Below are 19,671 nucleotides of genomic sequence, written 5' to 3' on the forward strand. Positions count from 1 at the left end.
CACGCCCTCCGGTGTTAGCTTTTAGAGTATAACGGCGGACGACGATAGAGCAGCTGACATACTGACTACCAAGATATCTATATTGCTAATGCGTAAGCAGTCATTTTCCAGGTTCGAGCTTGTTTATGTGCTGCGCAAACTGAGGGAGCAGCTTATATTAGCTTTTGTGTCTGGTGCGAAAATGTTAATTAATTTTTCCAGTCACGGTTGCGACGTCATAATTTTGAGTTTAAAGTTGAATTGAAAAGTACAGTTTTTCCATTTAGCTGGTCACATCCTACAGTCAATTAAAGGTAAAAGCTGTTACTTATAACGTTGAGTTCGGAAAACCTTACCAATACCTTTAATGTTAATCACAGGCATTACATCTGTGTGGGGGGGGGGAGCCGTTCGGCATATCTGTTATTTCTAATATCACTTCATTACTTGATGTCACTCATAGTTGTTGAAATGTCACTCATAGTTTCACAGAAATTTTGAAAATGTCACACATGGCAATCTGAAACCTTGGCAGCGATGTGCTATGCGTTACATTTTCATAATTTCAGTGTAACTATGAGTGACATTTCAACCATTATAACTATGAGTACCACTTTCTCCCGAGCAAAATCAAGCAAAACATAAACATCAGAAATTACACCCATTTGAGCAAGGAACAACTCTAAGAAGATCTCAACACTGCTGCAAAATACCTGAAATGGAAGGGTACTAACTGGAGACAGACTGCCTGACTGCAGTTCTCAGCAGAGGGCAGGCTGCACATAGCTGCCAAATTGTCAGTTTGCTTATGCATAGCTGCCAAGTTTTTGGTTTGTGTATGTATGTGTGACATTCCCATATTTGCATTGTGTTTATGTGTGACATTTCAATACCTCACGTGTGACACTTTTTTGTGAGCTGTGTGAATAATAACAGCTGTGAGCCCGTGCCTGAGGTGCATCATCAGAGCTTTGTGAATAATAACTGCGTCAGCCCCGTGGTGAGGTGCATAATAACTGCGTCAGCCCCGTGGTGAGGTGCATCATTACAGCTGCGTGAATAATAACAGCTGTGAGCCCGTGCATGAGGTGCATCATCAGAGCTTTGTGAATAATAACTGCGTCAGCCCCGTGGTGAGGTGCATAATAACTGCGTCAGCCCCGTGGTGAGGTGCATAACTCCGTCAGCCACGTGGTGAGGTGCATCATTACAGCTGCGTGAATAATAACAGCTGTGAGCCCGTGCATGAGGTGCATCATCAGAGCTTTGTGAATAATAACTGCGTCAGCCCCGTGGTGAGGTGCATAATAACTGCGTCAGCCCCGTGGTGAGGTGCATCATTACAGCTGCGTGAATAATAACAGCTGTGAGCCCGTGCATGAGGTGCATCATCAGAGCTTTGTGAATAATAACTGCGTCAGCCCCGTGGTGAGGTGCATAATAACTGCGTCAGCCCCGTGGTGAGGTGCATAACTCCGTCAGCCACGTGGTGAGGTGCATCATTACAGCTGCGTGAATAATAACAGCTGTGAGCCCGTGCATGAGGTGCATCATTAGAGCTGCGTGAATAATAACAGCTGTGAGCAACAGCACTCTTGCACACACTCAAACTGCTCACCAATTCAAAGTATGCTAAAAAATGTATGCAACGCGTTGTCATACACAATGCCAATAACTCAAACTTTAATGCTGCGAGACCTATTGCATTGCAAATGCTTGTTTTATCTCCGTTCCAGCGGTTCACCTGTCAACTACAACAAAAAGCAAAGCTACAGCGGGAATCTAGCTTGAAGTTCAGATCCAACAGTCATTGAGGTACAAGTTGACCAAGTCCCTAAAGGATCATGGATCCGTCCACCATTCCCAGCATTGCCGCACAAACCTCCACCACAACAACTACATCAACACTCTCCTCCACCCAAACCACAGGACTCTGAGTTGGGCAGTCCTTAGTACCCAGAAGATCTCTATGATGAGCACTTTAGACCAAGGGAGGTTGATTATCCCCAGAAGTGATGTGATACACCTCCAAGACTACTGAAATCTCAAAGCTCTTCCCTCCCAAACCATCCCCACCAGGTTGGTGCATTGCATCCCATGCAGTAATAGAAAGGGCTACATAACCTAATCGGGTCAAACTACACGCAGTGCAGTGCAAGAATGACTCCCAGGTCGAAACCCTAAGAAAGAGCATGCAGCACATTACCTCCACTTAATGATGGAAGGCTGTGGTCGACTACCAAAAACTTTGGAGAGCCGTTAAAGGCCAGGGCGGTCACTCCCCAAGTGGAGAAAAAATATATCCTTTCCCGACGGTCCGACTTGCGTTGGTGGAAAGATTGTCCACCAATCCCTAGTTGTTCACGTAGCCCATAAAAGGGCTTCTGCACAAGTCATGGGAGACAACCCCTGCTGACAAGGAGTCTAAGCTAATTGTTGCAAACTCGGTGGGCTTCCTCTCCAGCTACAACTGGTACTACTAGGAGAGATGGACAAGCTGATAAAGCAACTATGAAAGGCCCACTGTAAAAAAAAGCACAGGAGTTGGTTGCCGAGGGAAAAACCATTAGCAAAAGACAGCATTAGATGCTGTGGATACATTTTCGAGGAACATTAATAACAGCACTCCCCTTTTATAAGGCACTTCCTAGGAAGCATTCTGTGGAAATCATCACCTAAGACCAGTGGGTCCCCTCCATTGGGCACCAAGGCTATTTCCTTGGATTTCACACACCCCCTCCCAACATCTCACACCACCAATACATCGTCCCATACTGACAAAGAGCAGCAGCAAACTGCAATACCTAGCACATACTCAAATAATATCTCTACTTCACAACCTAGGTTTTACCATCATTCCCAGAAATTCACATCTTCCGCCACAGCACGTTCAGGCCTTTCTCAACTCAGTGAAAGATGCAGTAACAGGCAAAGAATACCCCAACAAACAAAGTTTTATGTTCAACAGTTGTTGCCTATTTTTTTAGACGCACCACCCCATTACTGTTCAAAATATCAATAGAGACATTTAGCCCCAGATTGCTCACCTTTGAATTTCCCAGGCGTCAGACTGGATCAGGAAGATTTTTCATGAGCAGTACCCCTGCACGCTTGTAGATGGCAATCTACTCTGCGCTGCGGCATCGTCCTTGCAAGAAGTGATGTCTGTTTCACTTAAATAGGTGCCTCCTTGGCGTGCTGAAGTAAGTTGTCTTCTTTCCGGGCCAACCAGAGCTGATCCGAGGTAAGAGCTACCTCTCTCAGATTTTGACAGTATTTTTGCAACAATTTGTTGACTTTTTTTGAGGGTTTTTCCTCCTGGCGTGTCGAGGTTGTCATTGAGGCAGACCGGTTTTAAAACCTGTGGCCCCTGTCACCGCGCCATGTAGGTGACGGACTAGCACCTCAAGTGTTTGTAGTGTCTAGAGTGCGACCTCTACTCCAAGTCATGCTCTGACTGCCAGGTCATCGCGCCGAAGGCTTTAAGGGAGCAGTCCGATGCTCCCAGCACCAGCCCCATTGTGGTCCACAAATCTGACACGGAGCCACATTGACCGACTCCGATGCCGACAGAACCCCTGTGTCATAGGTCGAAGCCTGAGCCCTATTCTAAAAGACTAGGCCTCTGGGAGGAATGAGAGTGTACGCTGGACCCTTCAGAATACCAGTCTTATGACCAGGGTATGGACTTGTGCGAGGAACTGGGTAGCACCAGCGAATTCGATACATGTCCAATGCCGGCATGCTTTCTCCCCCTACCGTGGCCATGGAGGGCGGAACTGTAGGGAAGTGTGATTCTGTTGCAGTTAACCCACCACTTTTTGCCTTATTCCTGATGCACTTTTCCTTGGTGTGCCCTGGGTCCCTGCCAATCAGGTACCCAGGGCCTGTGCCCCTTCCTTAAAAACTACACTAAAGCCTAAACACAATTGGCATCTCTGGCCACCGGTCAGCACCTGGTAAATGGTACCCAGGGCACTGTGACCATAGAAGACCCCCAAGTGCTGCAGCACTTATTGTTCCACCCATAGGGGCCCTGTACCCTGACACCCATACACTGCCCTGGCAGGCTGAGTGTCTTGGCAAAGTACTAAACAGAGAGTCGACATGGCACACATCCGTGTGTGCCATGCCCACAAACACACTGCCCTGGCATACATCAGTCACCCCCTCTAGCCGGGTGCCCTATGCCAGTGGTGTGGGCACAGGTGCATGAGCCCTGTGCCCCTACAGTACTCAGGGCTATTCCTGGACACTGTAAGTGCAGTGATGCCATTAAGAGTATATGGTGGTGGGAGGTTGTCATTACGAACCCCACAGCACCATAATGGCTACACTGAAGAATGAGAAGTTTGCTATCAAACTTCTCAGCACATTAAACCCACACTGATGCCAGTGTGGGATTTAATGTAAAAAGCACCACAGAGGGCATCTTGGAGATGCCCCCTGAAACCTAACCAACTACCAGTGTCCTGACTGAAAGGCTTCCTAGGCTGCCACACAGCAGACGTTGCTGGACTCCTGGGTAGAGAGCCATCCGCTTTCCTGGGCCTGCAACAATGCACATCCTGGTACTGTAGTGTAGTTCTTATATTCCCAATAGGCTCTGCGCATTGGAATAACATAAACGATAGTTTAGACGTAGGACTGAAGTCGACTAGGTCTCTATTGATTATGTTAGACTTAATTGTGAATGCCAGCTAGCTCAGAGGTCACTAGAAACTTTCTCGAATACACAAGAAGGGATTAGTTTCTGACAACCATATAAGATGACAACTTTGTTCCCCAAGAATAAGAAATATATCTTCAGAGTCGCGGAAACAATAGATGGCTATTTCACTCAGTCAATCGTGCATGCTTTGTTTCACCAGGGTTTTTGCTGAGAAATAGAGAGACGGGCGTTTTCAATAAAAAGGTTATTTATTGAGCAGTCTTCTTTCTCATGCAAGAGAAGTTAATTGCAATAATCGTAATACTTGCTATATCCATTTCTTTTCATTTTTGGCAGCAGGTTGTACCGTCAATTGTCAATTGAACTAATTGCCTATATGCTTTTGTTGAACTAACAGTTCTCTGTGTGACATTTCTTCAATGTCAGGATGTGGTGTATAGCTGGCTAGAACCGGCCATGTGGCTCCTGGTCTACCTAGTGGACCGAGCCTGGTAATGTGATTTTGATGTTTTAGGGCGCCATTAAACCTGAGCTGATGCTCCTGGTGAGTTAGTGGAATTTCGACGTCCTCGAAAGGAACGTATTCCGCTGGAGGTTCCTCTGTTTTGTAGTAGTGGAACTCATGTGTGTCAGCATTTGCTGCTGGAAAAGTTATCCATGAATAGAATACCTCTGTCTGCCGATACTCATGTGCCTCTACCACAAATATGACTGTACCACCTCTCGATGATACTCCATTATTTATTTCTAAGTTACACTCTTTCTTACATTTACCGGAATGATTATTGCATCCGGGTTATTTTGCTGAAGACTTGTGTCCTCTGCTCAAAGCTTGAACCCCTTGGCCTTCTGCCAAGCGCAACTTCACTTAAGATTCGTTCCACTATTATCGGGCAATTGAAGTTGACCACAATGCAGTCGCTCAATTTCGAATTTTTAGACATACCTAGCCAAGATACCCTTCGGACCATTATAATGCTGTGACCAAGGTTATTACCTTCTGTGGTGTTATGTGACAGCCAATGGGCAACCTTGTTCGTTAGCTGGGGGTAATCTTCCCTGTCTCCCTCCATAAGTGGTGGGACGTTACCCAGTACCACCACTAACGGTGATGATTGTTGGGGTAAGTTAATGACTGGGTGAATAACCACATTTTTACTGGATTCGACCAGGTTTTTTCCCCCTTAATGTTGGGCTGATGGTGAGATTGGTAGAGGGGTGGTCTGGCCCCCTGATGTATCTCATTTCCCCCCCCCGCCCCCCAGCCTTCCCTGCTTCCGAACTACCCTTCGTGACCCATTCCTTACTTTTAACTGGCCTTATTCCGCCTATTTCCATCGATGGATTTGAGGGAGTTTTAAGGGGAGGTGTTTTTACCTGTTTCCTTGTGCCTATAGTGCTACCTATATTGGCCGGGCTGGATAATAACTTCGCTAGGGCATGAGTATTTTCTACAGTAGCCTTCTGTAGCTTATCCATTTTGTCATTAATTACTTTTAATCTCTCGATGGTTGGGAGTGTAAATGACTTGAGCAACTGCTCAACTTGGGATAAGGTACATGTCGCCTCCATAACTATATCTGAGGTGTGAGATAAAGGCAAGGGGCTAACATTCGATAAGTGGTTAGGGGTGGAAATAACTATTGTGGAAACTTTAGTCGATATGTTAGATTTAATCAGACTGGGCAATGTGGAATTTTTCGTTATTTTTGGCACCTTTTGGTTTCCTTCCTAGTTAGCCCCCTCCGCCCCTCTTTCTTTTGCCTTTATGTGCAGGACATGTAACTGAATTTTTAGTCATGTTTTTATGTGTATATGCAACCTGGGTATTCTTGCTGATCAGAGTTATAGGGTGAAAATCCTCCGTGGATAGACTATCAGAGGATATTGTGTTAAGTGAAGTATTCACAGTGGTAATAGAATCACGCCCCTCAATGCGTTTGCCTGGAGATTTAAGTGCACTCGGCCTTTGGGTATCAGCATAATCAGGTGTGAAATCATTTCTAATGTCGCCCAGAGAAGACCTCTTGGTAGCTATCAGTTCGTGGGATAGCCGCTTCTCAGTGAGGGCTATCTCCCGCTCAAGCACAACCGCCGCTCTTGTAATAAAATTATCATGAGTGCCACTAATGGATCCCCCGTAATACTAGATGCTGGCTTTCCCCCCCTTTCCCAGGTGGCGAGCCATTTTTAGACAAACAGTTAAGAGCAAAAAAAAATAGTTGTGTATAATTTGAACAACGTCTAGTCCACAATTAGTGAAAATTACACGAACCCATATATGGGCTTACCAAACCTATAGTAGAGGTTAGGGGGAAGCCCAGCCCAGTCTTGTCCTCCCTTGGACGGTCGAGAACAGCTGAGTACTCTCACAGTCATGGGGAACTCTCACTCTAAGCTAATCAAAGAGCTGTCAACTAACTTAGACCCTCCCACTGTTTCTAACCTAGCAGTCAAAATTATAAAACCAGCAATAATGACTAATCTGTCTGAGCGGGACAAAACGCATATGACAGGCTGCACAGACTCAATTGCCATACAGCCTAGGGAAATAGCCCAAGGAATAACTATAGAAATGCCTATTTCTGTTAATAGTAGAACAGGACAAAAAGTTACGAATGGCCAACCAGAGCCCGTTAAAAAGGTTATTACTTCCCGCCCTGATACAAAATTGACAACCGGTCGCCATCGGCAAGTAGATCTGCCACCGGAGGCTGAACCCTATGTCATAGTGTTAACAGGGGCCCAAGAACTACCTGAAGGGAGGTTTGAAAGCCACCTGAAGAATAAGATTACCCATTGGTTAGGAGAGAATAGACCATTGCCCGCCAACCTAAATGGAGAAATCTTGCATGTCAGATGGTTGGGATGGCTGGGAAGAAGACCTAAAACAGTCTCAGGAGATGTAGTCATCATAAACTTTAGGGACCATAGGGCAGTGACTTTTATAAAAGATTGGTATTCAGGAGGGTATGAGGGAAGCATAACTGTTAGAGAACTAAGCTATTTCTATCCGAGAGCCTTAGTAGGAAACCCGCCAAGGAGAGATAATCGACTGGGCAGATCAGGGATGTTCTCTGCTTTTAATTTACCAATCATGAATCGATTTACCCCACTTATGGGAATGGAGGGGGTCGATTGACTTCCACATGTCAGAGAGGTTAACCAGAACATTGTTTATGATACCCCTAGGACCATACAAGAAGAGGGATTAAGTAAGGATGAGGAAGCTCAGATAGTAACACATGGGGTAGGAGGTGAGGTGAATAATGAACATGGAAAGAAGCCCCAAAAGGGCCAACTTGCATTGTCATGGAACCTGGCAGGATTGAAGATTAAAGCGAATGACCCTGAATGGTTAAAAATTATAGACAAATATAGTATTCTATGATTCCAGGAGACATGGTTGACTAGCGAAATACATTTAACAGGCTACCAAACTTTTAACACCCCGGCGACGCCAAGCATTAGAGGCAGAAACAAGGGCGGCCTATGTACTTACATTTCAATTACGTCTGGCATTAAAATCATTAGATCGATTGCAGCTGAATTTTTTCAAGTATTATTGGTTAGCTGGCCGGGAGTAAAAAAGTTCGCTATAATTAATTTTTATAATAATGCCCATTTTACATTCTGGGAGAGTATTTTTTCCAGTCTCAGGAAACACTTAGGGGACCTAGAAAAAAATGGAACAGGAGATTTGGCACTCCTCTGGATAGGGGATTTTAATTGCTCTACCTGTACTGGCAAGGATTCGGGCATTTGTCCCTTAAAGGGAGACTGCATAGAAGAATCAAGCCATTTTGTCCACTCTGGAATAGGAGACCAATTAAATGCAATTATCTTCGAGTTTGACCTGGGTTTTTTAAATGAAGTCTGTTTGGCAAGGAAGGCCTTTGAACCAACATTCAATGGAAGGGGCGTAAACTCGATAATAGATTTCGCTCTCCTATCTCTCAGATACCGATGGTTAGCCCTGTCTTTTGAAACACTAAAACTCGCTTTTGGAGATCATTACCCCATCTCCTTTGAATTGCAAGTAATAGGAAAGCCCCTAAGTAACAAAGAGGAGTATCTAACACCAATAGCTATGGGGAGTAGAAATGGATATACCATCAAATGGGAGAGGGTAGAGCCCGAAAGATTCTTGAATAATTTGGTTTCCAGAGTTTCAGATGACTTGTCTATCGGTTTGTCTGAGCCTGATGACCCACAACAAATCTTAGCCTCCTTTACTGTAATTACTATGGAGATAAAGAATTTATATTAAGACCATATAAAAACATTCTCTTAAAGGAAAGGGCTGGTTTAATAAAGAATGTTCTAGAACACATGTCAACTTAATATCCGCCCTGCACGATGCACCAAGATCTTTGGAGAGGGTTAGAGAGGCGCGGAAGCTCTACCGAAACGTCCTAGTAGCTAGGAGGCGAGAATTGAAGCGAGATCTTTGGGATAGCCTACACGTAGCCTGCCTGAAAAATTATAATATCGCCTTTTGGAAGGCAGTCAATGCCCCTTTCTTTCAGGACCGAGATACCGATATAATAGACATAGCAGTACCAGGAGACACATGGGTGGAACATTTCTCAAATCTTTATAATAAACATAATGTGGGGGAGGGTACTGAGTCTAATACATTTCAGGAGCCTTCCGACCGGTTTCCGTTGGGTATTTATTTTGATCACAAAGAGGTACTAAGGGCCATCAATGATAGTGCATCAGGGAAGGCACCTGGACCTGATGGTGTTCCCATCGATATTTATAAAAGTGAGATAAATATGTGGTCACCCCTCTTAACTAACGTTTTAAATAGTATTAATGCTGTAGGTTTTATTTCTACATGGCCAGAGGCAATAGTGGTTCCAATTTTTAAAAAGGGAAATAGGAATGATTCTGCCTGCTACCGCCCAATATCACTTTTAGATGCCTTGATGAAGGTAGCAGGCAGGATCATATTAAATAGGATTCAGGACTGGGCTGAGGATAACAATGTTATAACCTCTCTTCAGTATGGTTTCCGTCCAGGGAAGGGCACAATAGAGTAGAGCCTTAACTTTGTTACTCTTAATTGCCAAGTATACACAGGCAAAGAATGAAAGTCTACATGTAACATTCGTAGACCTGAGCTCTGCTTTTGATTGTGTCGATCACATCTGGCTATGGGATACACTGCAGAGTATAGGAATAGATGATCAGAATATACAGTTTATCAAGGAGCTCTACCGAAATGCAGGGACGAGCGTCCGGTACGGGAGAGATGGGGCATGTTCAGATAGGTTCAGTATTAACCGGGGAGTTAGACAAGGGTGCATCCTTGCATCCTTGCACCCTTTCTTTTTATATTATATATAAATAGTGTGGCGGAGCATCTGAGAAATTTTCAGTATGATTACCCAGCAGTGGGGGGTCTGCCACCCCAATCCTCTTGTATGCAGATGATGCTGCGATATTATCTCGCACTTCTATCGGCATGCAGCGGGCCCTGTTGGAATTCTCAGAATACATGAATACACGTGGACTTACCATCAATGTCTCAAAGACATATTCCATGAGATGTGGTACCTCCCAGAAACCCTGTAAGGCAATTTTTCTGAATCAGAAAAATATAGAAAACACAACCAACTTCTGTTATATGGGAGTAAATTTTGACAACAAGGGAAACTGGGTAAAGGCGGCCCATGCAAGAAATATGGCATTTAGCAGAGCCAGTGGAGCACTGAAAAGTTTTTCAAGGAAATTAGGGGGCAGCCCGGTAAAGGAACTTATACAATTATATAAGGCAAAATGCGTCTCCACCGACACCTATGGGGCAGGGATTTGGGGTTTTATCAAAACTGACCAACTACAATTGACTGAAAACAACTTCATAATCTATCTTCTCGCCACACCCAAATCCCTGTCTATCTTTTTCAGCCACAGAGAATTGGGGATCCCCTATATAGAGGACACGATTAAATCAAGCCCCCTTCGTCTATGGCACAAGATTTGGACAACCCCGGAAACACTACTTAATAGGGAGGTGATTTTAGATTGCCTGAAGCTAGATGGAGCACAAAACATTAATTGGCTACGTCACGTTAGAAAGATGGCCATCGACATCGGTCACAAAGAATATTTTGAAAATCCCTTATGTCTGGAATCCATCTCAAAGCGCACTCTTAAGAAGACTATACTAGAATATTTGGACAATAAAAGGCGGATGGTCGAAAGAGAGAAATTCACTTATAGGACGAGGCGCTTCTTCTGCATAGTGGAATAAAATCATACTTAATCTTTGAGTGTAGTCCCTTTTCTAGACTGTTATTGACTCTATTTCGGGCTGACATATTTTTTCGTATGATAACGTTCCCTAACTGTAACAATTGGTCCAAACAGCTGGTAAAATGTCCCTGTAACGGGTCTTCGGACCAATCAAATATCCACTCTATTCTTTTTTGCAGATTTTACTTGGCACCAAGGAAACATTTTTTAAAGCCAATATTTATTAAATGGGGTATCAGGGAATGTACAGCTGCCTACTGCAAGTTGAAACTCCTGGAGACTGTTTTTGAGATTAAAGCAGTGGCATCATATTTGAAGACCCTGATAGCCTTGAGAAAGACCATGTAAATTGTAACATATATTTTAACTTATCTTCAGTCCTGAGGTACCGCAATTTGCACAAAATTTTTAACCACTGTGATGAGTCTTCTTTTTAAAAAAAATGTTAATTCTTTTTAATATGACATCAAATGTACTATAATGTAATCTGTGCTTTTATGATTTTGTCCAAAATCGAATAAAGCTATTTTAAAGTTAAAGTACCTACCTGTAACACCCCTAAATCTAATCTTTAGGGAGCACCCTGAACCTTGCTTCCTCAGATCCAGCCTGAGCACAAGAAAAGGAGGACCGAACAGCCTTGCAGCCAGCTAACAAGAGGAAGACTCCCACTGACTAGGCACCAGCCATACCGGCCTGTCTCCCCTCGAACCTGCTCCTGCGAAATCCTGTAGTGTCCTGCAGCCAACAACCTCAAACACCTGTAGTGTCCTGCAGCCAACAACCTCAAACACCCCAAACCGACTTGCCTGCCTTCACTTCCAAAGATTGCTTCTCCTGTGAACACCGGATTTGTTCAACTGCAAGCTCTGCCAGCAGCCAGAGAGTGCGAATCCAGTTGACTCTGCACCCGCCGAACCCAGCCCGAGCAGATAAAAACACCACGAGGTGGTCACCCCTGCGATCCTGACCTGAGATCCGGTGACCCCTGATCTGCCTCAAGCAGATGCTTGCAGCCTAAATCCAGAAGGCCACCCTAACCGCGACCCGGATCTGCTAAGAAGATCTGACCCCAAAAGGCACCCCTGCACCCGGCGCCCCACAGCCTTGTGTGCCCAAACCAATGGTGCCTAACCAACCCTTAACTTCCCAACTTACCTCTCCAAGTGGTGGTCTCACCCAGAATTCCTTTGTCTCCCTGCATGCAGTGCTTTTGAAAACCTGAGGTTCTCCATTGAAAACAGGGCATCGGTCCTCGAAACAGCACTCTGCACCCGGCCGCCGCAGTGCCGCTGAGGGTGCACCTTTTGTGGTACTTTGTTTCCCCATTTGCTCTGACCTTGCTTGCCAGCAGCCACCAACCGGAGGCCCCCTACCCCCCAGTGGATACAATTGGGCCACCAACCCGGCCGCCCCAGTGCCGCAGGGATGCAACAACAGTGCATCACTGACCCTGGGGGACCCCTAGTCTAACCCCAGAACCTTAACTCCCATAGTCTATTTCTTACCTGTGAACCGATAACCTGTTTTTCCTCTATAGGATATCATTGACAATTTTCTTCCAAAAAGTTTCTAAGTGGGGAGTTTTGAAATAAAAAAAATTCTTTAAAAATCGCACAAATAACCAAAACGTATTTACTTAAAGGAAATGTCCCAGTGCTGAATCCAGTTATCCAGCACTGAGTTAGAAAAGTGACGTAGAAAGTAACTTACCTGTAATTTACTGAAAAAGCCTATTCATTCCAATGTACTGTATTTGCCAAGTGTTGCAACCTGCTGCATCCCCTGTAAATCAAACAAAGTACAAGTTCTATTGCATTTTCGAATTCACCCCACGTGGGGTAGTGGGCACAATCCCTAATCCTGATTGGAGAGTGCCTGCCATCTGAAAGATGGCTTGCCTTGAAGGTTGGGCTTCACATCGCCTCCCCAACCTGAGGGGTGAGTTGGCAGAGGTGGGTACACCTTCTGGGCTGTTCTAACTTTTTCTGCCTGTCTCCCTAATAAAAATGGGGTGAGACAGGAAAGGGGGCCAGCTCCTGGTAGCAGGAGAGTTTGAGGGGGATTGTGTTGCAAAAACGGCAAGGCATTTGAAGCTCCCCTGTCACAGATGCCACTACCTGACCTGGGGGAGGTCTGAACACCTCCATCCAGGAAAGGCTCTGTTTCTGCGTTCAGGGAGTGAAGGCTCCCTCCCTTGGGATCCAGAAACGTGTCGTGTTGTGGCAGGCTGGTGTTTACCAGTCAAGGACCTCACCAGAGGCTGGGTATTATTCAGGGGCAATTTCCAAGATGCCCTCTGAGTGCATTGTATAATAAATCCCACACTGGCATCAGTGTGGGTTTATGATGCTGAGCAGATTGCTACTAAACTTCCCAGAATTCAGTAAAGCCATTATGGTGCTTTGGAGTTCATAATGACAAACTGCCAGATCATATACTCTTTTATGGATTTAGTGCACTTACAATGTCTTAGAATGGACTTATACACTGTAGGGGTACCCTCACCAGTGGTATTGTGTACCCAGCTGGAGGAGTGTCTTACCTATATCCTAGGCAGGTGGTTGCAGGCATGGCACTCAGGTATGTGTGCCATTTTGACTCCTCACTTTTCACCTGCCCCAAAACATGCAGTCTGCAATGGCAGTGTGTTTGTGTTAAGGTACAGGACTTCTAATGGTGGCTTTATATGTGCTGCAGCCCTTAGAGTCCTTCACTGGTCACAGTGCCCTTGGTGCCCATGGTACCTTTTACAAGAGACTTACAGGTGGCCAGAGAGGTGCAGTTGGGGGTACAAAGGTACAGTTTGGGAATTAACTTAGGCCTTGGGAACCTTATTGGCAGGGACCCAGGGCACATCAATCAAAGTGCATCAGAAATCTGGCAAAAAGTGTGTTAGGGGTTTCTGCAACAGAAACCCACGTTCCTACACAGTCCTCTTACGTCCCCATGCCCTAGGTACTAGGGTACCATTTACAAGGGACGTATGGGGGGTTAGAAGTTGTGGCAATCATGGGACAGTTTTAGGGAAAGAACACTGGTATTCGGCACCTGGACAGGAGGGATCCAGTACTCTACAGTTAGTTGCATTAAAGACCAGGCAAAAAAATTGTGTGGTGGGGTTTATTGCAACATAAACCCAATTTCCCCCAACAGGGGCCATACAATCTCAAGCTGTCATTGCAAAGTGGATAGTTAAGTACATCCAGACTTGCTATGATAAGGCAAGTGTGAATTCACTGTTCCTTCCAGAGCCCACTCGACACTTAGCCGCACTGCAAGACTGCTTGCTCATTGTCACATACCTTCACCAGCATTAATGTGTGGACATTCTAGCACGTGAGCAGGCGTTAAATGACCATGCAGGATTAATATTTTCAAATATTGTATCGTCTGATCACAAGTCACTGATTTGTAGAGAGTTTGCATACAGCCTTCACTATGCACTCCACACTGCATTTGGCTTCCACTACCCTCCTGCTGAGTGGAAAACACTCTAGTGGAGCCAGTGATGGTCCATTGTGGACACATGGTAGACTCACAGAAGATCTTGTGACTCTGACTTCTATGAAGAAAAACAAGTTGCAATGGTCTGTCCCAACACTAGGTGTCAAGAGTATGCAGAGCATGTGAACCTACAGCACTACACCCTACAAACAGATGGCTATAGGGCAAGTAACATTTTCCATTCTATTTGAGATAATGGTTATTAATAATATCAGCGCTATGTGGGGAACACATTAACATCATTCTGAGTGTTCAAGAATAATACTGTGCAAGATAGGAAAGTATATTGTAATCTCATCATGAATTTAATAGTTGTACAGTTTCAGGAATACTACAGACTGTGTCCTCCATTGTAATGACATCCCTAAACAAATGGAGGATTGAGAATTATCTTTGCCTTCTGATTTACAGCACAAACTATCTGTTGCTATCTTGTGAATGATCTGGCTCTACAAGCAAACCGTGTGGGTGTATACATTTTTTAAATTTTATTTTTTATAACTATAGTATACAGTCGGAAGTGTCATTTGATGGTGCCTCTGGGAATCTGAAAAGACTGTACGACAAGGCTGCCAAAATGTACCATCAGCTGAAGAAATGCGAAACTAGGAAGCTTTCACCAAGCAAGAAGCGGTAAGAGCTTAAATGTATTCAGTTATTTTCTTTAAAGGAATCTTTAAGGGCAACATTTTTCACATTTAGTTAAGTTCTTCTGAGTTTTGTCATGTTCCCCTGCTTTGTGGAATGCAAGTGATAATGTTTTCTCAGTGCCAGTTGTAAGGGAGGGAAGGTAGGAAGACCAATTTAGAAATCTGACACACTTGAAGTTCTTTTGCAGTTCAGTGATATGTTCTCTGTGTAGGTTCGGGATTCTCTGGTGTGCCTGATAGTTCTTGCGTGGATCATTGACTGCTTGTGTGTGCCTATTACCGTACACAGTATTAACAATGTCAGATTACATATGGTAACTGGGAAACATATGGCCAATGGTCCGTTCCAATATATTGAATTTTAAAAAGGGTGGGGGACTGATACAGTGCCTTTGAGGATTGTTACAAAGTGTAGTTAACCACAAATAGTTATTTAGTTTTTTTTAGACTGATTTCATCCAAGACCTAGCTTAATTGCCAATGCATGTGTTTTTATTCTGTATGTTACAATAATGAATATGTGGTGTTTCTTGGTATTTGGTACAATGACTTCTGCTGTTTAAGGACCTGTATTACTCCCCAAAGTTTATAATAAATTAAGTGGTTGGGTTTTGTGCAGGTCCTGGAGGCATCTGGATGCTTTACATGGATGGGGACAAGAGTGAGAGTGATATGCCAGAAGTATGTAGGAAAAGGCCATCCTAGAAATTGACAAAGTACAATTTGAAATATTAAAACCGACAAAAAAAAACTTGGGTCTCCACCTTGCTCCATGTCTTCACTTTTTCCAGGCCTGGACTTTTAACCTACCTACGCACTCATACACCCTTGTGCCCACACAATTACCCACACAGAAACTCACACAGCTACTCACACCCATACAGGTACTCATACCCACACAGCCACTCATTCACCAATATAGCTACTCACACACACTCACTTACCCATACATCTACTTGCGCAGCCACTCAGTCACCTCTACAAACACCCACAGAGCCACTTACATACCCATTCACACATCCATACAATCACTCACACACCCACCCTCTAGCTACTCACATACCCATACAGCCACTCGCATACTCACATACCCACTCCCTCTCTGCCACTCTCACAGCCACTCACACTTATGCAGCCACCCACACTTATGCAGCCACCCAGAAATCCACTAACTCGCCCATACAGCAGCTCACACCCCCCTCTCCAATACAGCCACTCACCCACCCAGCTACTCACATACCCACTGGCGCACTTCTGGCACACCCACTGGCACACTCGCGCACCCACAGGCACACTCACTTGCACACTCACTTGCACACTCACTTGCACACTCACTTGCACACTCACTTGCACACTCACTTGCACACTCACTTGCACACTCACTTGCACACTCACTTGCACACTCACTTGCACACTCACTTGCACACTCACTTGCACACTCACTTGCACACTCACTTGCACACTCACTTGCACACTCACACACACACTCACACACACACACACACACACACACACACACACACACACACACACACACACACACACACACACACACACTCACACTCACTGATAGTTGCACAGCCACTCACGCGCTCACTGATAGTTGCAGACTCTCACACACTCCCTTACTGATAGTTGCACAGTCACTCACATACTCCCTCACTGATAGTTGCACAGTCACTCACATATTCCCTTACTGATAGTTGCACTGACTCTCACATACTCCCTCACGGATAGTTGCACTGACTCACATACTCCCTCACTGATAGTTGTACAGACTCACATACTCCCTCACTGATAGTTGTACAGACTCTCGCACACTCACTCACTTATAGTTCCACAGCCACTCGCTCACTGGTAATTGCACAGCCACTTAGATCTCCAATGAGATATGTTAGAAATAGTATGACTATTTACTCGTACAGAAAGAATTCTAATTTGACTTAAGCTGCAGCTTAGTATACATCTTTAAGTCTCAGAAGCGTTTAGGAAACACTCACAAGATGTCAATAGTGATGTCCGCAATGATGTCATTGACCATGTCATGAGTGATGTAATATGTGAGGCCATAAGCAGTGCCTTGCGGGGCGTAAGTTATAGGTAGCTCGGGTAACCATAACTGCTGAATGTCACTGGTTTTGTGCCAGTAAAATCTGAGCCTAACTATAACGTCCCTATAACCTTTGTTTTTTTCTGTGAATATCTATAGCATTCGATCTCAAATGCAGTTATATTCAGGTTTTAGTTTATTTTGGATTATGTTTAACTTGTTTTTTCAGATGAAAAATATAGGAAGTGGAAATATTTTTCCAGTTTTCCGTCGCTGAAACGCTTGCAGCATACTATCAATTGAGCTGAAGTAATATAAATCTAAAGCCATTGTTTTATACTAACTGGTGTTATAGTCCAGTAAAAAACTTCTATTTTGTCTCCTTAAAGTTTTACTTAGATTATTTGAATTTGCTGAAACCTTACTAATGTGTTTTCCTTGTAGGTGTAAGGACATAAAGCGACTGTTGGTGAGCTTTATGTATCTGCAAAGCTTATTACAACCCAAAAGCAGGTAAGGGGCAAATGCCTGACCTCCACTAAATACCCAAATTCTTTTTTTTATGCCTATTTTAACATACTGCAGTTTTAAAAATTAAAATAAATTTAAACCTAACAAGCAATAACGTACATTTATTATGGTAGCATGCTTATATCAAGATTTCCCAAAATTGCCCACGAGAAGGTAGGGAATTTAAGCTATCTGTGCACTGCAAAAATTTAGCTTTTCCAGAGATTTCACTGGTTGATCCATTTTAGACTTGTTTCTAAAACTGTTTTCAATCTGAAGTGTTTCTAAAAAAAAAAATTGGAATTTATGGTGGTGTCATTACTTTCACTGCTTACCATCCCCTTTCTCAGTATGAAACCTATTGAATTGTAAATGTGATGGATATTCCTTAAGGTCTCTGCACAAAGTAGAACAAAGGTTTGGAAACCAGCATGGAATTGCCCAGTATTGATTAATGACCGTTATTCAATATGTGCTACAAAGTATAGATTTTTAAGATAGCAAAATTAGAAAAAGAAAGGAACTCAATTAACTAGGTGGTATAATGAGTGTTTAAACTGCTTGAAGTTGTATTTAAGGTATTTTCTGTCCTAAAGTCTGTCAGCCTGCACTTGTTAAGTCATTGTGGGAAATAGAAGATATATCTGGTTAACTGCAATACATTGTGAGTAGCATCATTAAAGATCCCACCAAGAGTGTGAATTATTCAAGAAATAACCTTTTCTTTGTAAGTTTGTAGTGTTTAAACTTCCTTTTTAAAGTGTGTAAAAATGTCTTTGATTCTTGCGGATATCCTAGTACATTGAGCTAATGATATGGTTATGTAGTATTGCAGACTCATTTTATTTTAGAATTAGATGCTTTAGCATGTGTTTCAAAACCAGCTGAATGGTGTCTGTAACTTATTTTTCCTCTTTAGTTCTGTGGATGCAGAGTTGACATCACTCTGCCAGTCTGTGCTTGAGGATTTCAATCTTTGCTTGTTTTATCTACCCATGAATCTTAATCTGAGCACAGCAAGCGAAGATGAAGAAGAGTATGAGAGTGGATACTCTTTCCTGCCTGACCTGCTCATCTTCCAAATGGTGATCATCTGTCTTATGAGTGTGCACAGCCTGAAGAGGGCAGGTAACTATGTTGGGGACATCATGTAACAGGCAAGAGTAATTTTTGAAATAATGGATCACTTGAGTTTTTGGAGAGCAGACCCGTTAGATTGAGTGACCATTGTGACACCGTTGACCAATAATACTCCAGATTATATTTTTGACATAGTATCTATGATATGAAGTATTTACAAATATTTGGACTAACCCATCAACAGTGCTGTTCATGTACCAATCTGGCCTCCTTCAGGAGATAATCATTAGTCATAAGCACAGAATTGTCACTTTCAATGTGTGGTATCCCTGAATGCTTTGCTGTTCTTTTGAAATCCATTAAAAAAAAAAATAGTATTTTTAACAGCCTACATTGAATAATTTTCATCTATTTTGGTTAGAAAGTGAATCAATTAGAAGTGCAGACAAATATTAATATAAATAGCCCTGTAATGATGAAACTCTTCACACACTTTTTTAAAAGAAATTGTAAGAAAAAATGGACTGTGTAGCATACTTATAGTCAAAAAGCTGAAAGGTTGGGAAAACTGCTGTGCCTCCTTTAAGGCATATAGCATGTTATGTTAAGGGAATTTGTAAAGCGCGCAGCTGCCCCAGCAAAGGGGCGTCCCGGCGCTGATCCTGAACAAAACACAACAGAGAACAGAGAAACACCCGGAAATTAAGGGAATAAATGAGTTTTAATGGCTTTCCTAAATTGGTACAATTCATTTATTTCTCGAATGTGGCCTGGTAGAGTGTTCCATAGCTTTGCTGCTAGGAACAGAAAGGAACGTCCACCGGCTCTATTGCGCTTGAACCGGGGTACTTCAACCTGATTCTGACCAGCTGAGCGAAGGGCTTGCGTGGGCACATACATCTTCAGCAAAAGTTTTAGTATTTTAGGGTTAGACTGTTTTAAAATTTTAAAAGAGATAC

General features: G+C 43.6%; 1 protein-coding gene across 1 annotated transcript in view; it reads left to right on the plus strand.

Annotated features, from left to right (window-relative positions):
• Positions 1-19,671, plus strand: part of SMG5 (SMG5 nonsense mediated mRNA decay factor) — a 317,166-nt gene that overhangs the window by 131,872 nt on the left and 165,623 nt on the right. Inside the window, exons 8-10 of the mRNA XM_086947626.1 lie at positions 14,930-15,055; positions 17,567-17,635; positions 18,552-18,760. Coding sequence (XP_086803752.1) covers positions 14,930-15,055; positions 17,567-17,635; positions 18,552-18,760 — 404 coding nt within the window. The remainder of the gene's footprint in view (positions 1-14,929; positions 15,056-17,566; positions 17,636-18,551; positions 18,761-19,671) is intronic.

This window comes from Lissotriton vulgaris, chromosome 12 (genome assembly GCF_964263255.1).
Source record: "Lissotriton vulgaris chromosome 12, aLisVul1.2, whole genome shotgun sequence".
NCBI lineage: Eukaryota > Metazoa > Chordata > Amphibia > Caudata > Salamandridae > Lissotriton > Lissotriton vulgaris.